Raw genomic sequence first — 3365 nt, forward strand, 5'->3', positions numbered from 1 at the left:
GCTGCACCAGAATGACCCGTCAGTGGCGCCCCCACATAGGGAAAGTGTAGAGCCTCACTTTCAGCCCCGCCTGAAGGTCCCCCTGAAGTCCTAAGGCTCAGCTTGTGCCTCAGGCATAAGGTGGGTGGAGTTGACTCTGTAGATCGCAGGACTTTCTACTCAGCCCCGGCTGCCCCACACCCAGCCTTCTCCTCTGAGATCAAGAAGTAGCCAGAAGCTTGTGTAGCTGTAGAGTAGAAGGCAGAGAGAGAGAGAGAGAGAGAGAGAGAGAGAGAGAGAGAGGTGGCAGTGGGTCAGATCCGGAGAGTCCTCTGTAACTAGGGTGACCCCAAAGCCCGGTTGCCAGGGACCTCCTGGTGGGTGGAGGGGTGCACACTTTCATTTTGAAAAATGTCCCGTTTGGGGTGGTGAGTTGTGTTCCACTCTTAGGTCTGGAGGGCACGATGGGAAGCCAGGGAAGGTCGGAGCCAGGGAGTAAAGCGTGATTTACATTTTACCGAGTTCATCTGGGCCTTGCTCAACCACCAAGGGGCCTGGGGGGCGCAGCGTAAAGGGGGGCCGCGCGGTACCCAGGCACAGACGCGGGCCGGAGTCACTCGGGGCCCTCGGTCTGGAGCTCGCTCGCAAGCCCCCCCGCCCTGGGGTCCTCCCTGTCTGGAGAGGGGCCCCCGCCTGCGCCGGGCCTGACCCAAACCGAGGCCAGCCTGGCTTCCGGCCGCGAGGCCGCCTGTGGGATGGTGGAGAAATCCCTGCAGTTCCCGGGCAGACGTGGAAGGGATCAGGTTACCTTCTGGTCTCGCGGAGAGAAGGGGGGGCGCGGAGGGCAGGGGCTGTCGGAGGGGCCCCGGCGGGTCGCCCGTGGGGCGGGGGGCGGCTGCGGGGGGCGGCGCCAGCACGCCCGGGCGGGGAGCGGGGCGGAGGGCGCGCGGGGCCCACCCCCGGGCCCACCCCCGCCCCCCCGCCGCCCGCCCCGCGCGCCCCTCCCCTCCCCCCGCCCCTTCCCCGCGCCCCTCCCCCGGCCCCCGCCTCCGCGCGCCATTCCTCGGCGTCCTCCGGCCGCGCGCCCCGCCAGCCGCGTCTCGGCCATGGCCGGCCCGGGGCCGCGACCCGCCAAGGGCTACCGGGTGGTGCTGCTCGGGAGCGTGGCCGTGGGCAAGACGGCGCTGGCCACGCAGTTCGCGTGCGGCAGCTTCCCCGAGCAGTGCGAGCCGTCGGTGGAGGAGCTGTTCAGCAAGGTGATCGAGGTGAACGCGGCGCCCGCGCTGCTGGAGATCGTGGACACGGTGGGCGCCGAGCACCTGGTCACGCTCAAGGACCTGTACATCAAGAACAGCGACGGCTTCGTGGTGCTCTACAGCGTGTGCAGCGAGGCCTCGTTCGAGGCGGTGCGGCCGCTGCGGGAGCGCATGGGCCGCCTGCGGGGCCCCAAGGCCGTGCCGCTCGTGCTGGTGGGCACCAAGGCCGACCTGGACGCCGAGCGCCAGGTGCTGACGGCGCGGGGCCGCGCGCTGGCCCGCGAGTGGCGGTGCCCGTTCCTGGAGGTCACGGCCAAGAGCAAACTGATGGTGGACCAGGTGTTCACGCAGGTGGTGCGCGAGATGGAGGCGCTGGCCCCGCCCGAGGAGGAGGCCCCGGCCGCGCCCGCCAACGCCCAGGATACGTGGCCGTCGGAAAGGTTCATCGGCTGAGGCGCCGCGGCTCCTGGCTCCTCGTGGGCGCGTCCGCGCGCTTCTGGTTCCTGACGCTCCGCCTGCCTGCCCCGCTTGGTGAAGAAGGTGCTGCGGCCGCACACGCGTGGCTGCTTCCGCGGCGCAGCTCCGGCCCGCGCTTCCGACTGTTTGCAGAGCCTCTTAAGTGTTTGGCGAAAACCCGGCCACTCGGCTCCCCCCCCCCCCAGTACGGCGCTGTAGGACGCCCCCAGGCGAGATCTAATTCCTGCGTGGAGACCGCACCACCCTTTCCTCCAAATGGGACCTGCCCCGGGACCCCCTGCGCCCCCGCGTGATAAGGAAAGCTTTCATGCAGCTGCCCTCCGGCCTCTGAAGGGGGTTGAGGACCCCCAACTAAAGACTCTGAGCTTCGGATTCCATGAGGTTTTGGTGTGTTTCCCTGTGCTTTGCAGCCTCGAAGTGAGCAGTCATATTTTCCCCTCTGCGTACTTCTAAATATAGTTATGACACACGCAGCGTTGGTTTGAAAGGGATATTGTATACCCTGGGAGGGAGGCCCCGACCGCTCCCGCAGAGGTCGCCCAGCCCGGCCTCCCCTCTCTAACTGACATCCAGGCGACCGTGCATCTGTAAATTGAGTGAAAATAAAGTGATTTGAAAAGGTGATGGTTTGGCATGCTCGTCTTTCTGCTGCGTAGGGCTGCAGCTCCGAGGGTTTGCAGGCTTGACCCGAGGGGAAAGGGCCGCCTCTGGTGTGTATTTCTGGTTCCCAGAGTAGGATATTTTGCTGATACCTGCGTGGTTCGCAGGGACATGGGGACCGAAGTAGAAGCCAACCGTGGGAGAAGCTCTTGGCACAGTTTTCACATAACGAGGCCAGAAACGTCAGATCACCATTGTTTCATGATTTTAAGAAATGTCTCCGATAGGAGTTGCGCGGGCCTATTTTCACCAGTAAACGATTCTGTCTCACCCGCTACAACAAATCTTTCAAATTTAGGAACGTAGCCTTGCCGCTTAAATACCTTCTGCAAGAAATGAGCAAGGAAATAATTTAAATAAATAAACAAGAGGGCAGCCCGGGTGGCTCAGCGGTTTAGCGCCTGCCTTTAGCCCAGGGCCTGATCCTGGAGACCCGAGATCGAGTCCCACATCCCGCTCCCTGCATGGAGCCTGCTTCTCCCTCTGCCTGTGTCTCTGCCTCTCTCTCTCTCTGTGTTTCTCATGAATAAATAAAATCTTAAAAATTTGTTTTTAAATAAATAATAAATAAGAACACTCTAAACTATGCCCATGATCGGGAAAAGTTCATTTTGTTACAGGAAAATTATACGTAAAGTGACGGTTATGTGGCTCTGGGAGTCTATACTGTATATGATATGTGAACAGAAGGTGGATTTTATTTTAACATAAAAAGTATATGTGTATTTTAGAACCTGACAGTGCCTGACCTGGGCCAGTTCGCCAGGGGAGAGGGCTAGGCTGGGGGTCACCTGTCTTTTCTCTTTTCCTCTCTCCCTGGGACTTTGCGGGGAGGGGGTGTTGGGAACTTACCTTTGGAGCCTTGAAGTCCATCTCACTCCCTCCCTCCTCTGACCCTCTGTGTTCTGCGGTCACTCCTCCCAGCAGTGTTTCCTCACAGCCCCTTCCAGGACCATCTCTAAGGGGACATTTCCAACACATGGAGGAGGGGAG

General features: G+C 61.5%; 1 protein-coding gene across 1 annotated transcript; it reads left to right on the forward strand.

The window, feature by feature from the left end:
* Positions 1–1013: 1013 nt before the first annotated feature.
* LOC121492436 (ras-related protein Rap-2a-like) lies at positions 1014–2334 on the forward strand. The gene has a single exon (XM_041757680.1). It carries the CDS (start codon positions 1086–1088, stop codon positions 1686–1688), a length of 603 nt encoding a protein of 200 aa, XP_041613614.1. The 5' UTR covers positions 1014–1085; the 3' UTR covers positions 1689–2334.
* Positions 2335–3365: the final 1031 nt, after the last annotated feature.

Source organism: Vulpes lagopus, chromosome 6, assembly GCF_018345385.1.
Source record: "Vulpes lagopus strain Blue_001 chromosome 6, ASM1834538v1, whole genome shotgun sequence".
NCBI classification, from domain to species: Eukaryota; Metazoa; Chordata; class Mammalia; order Carnivora; family Canidae; genus Vulpes; species Vulpes lagopus.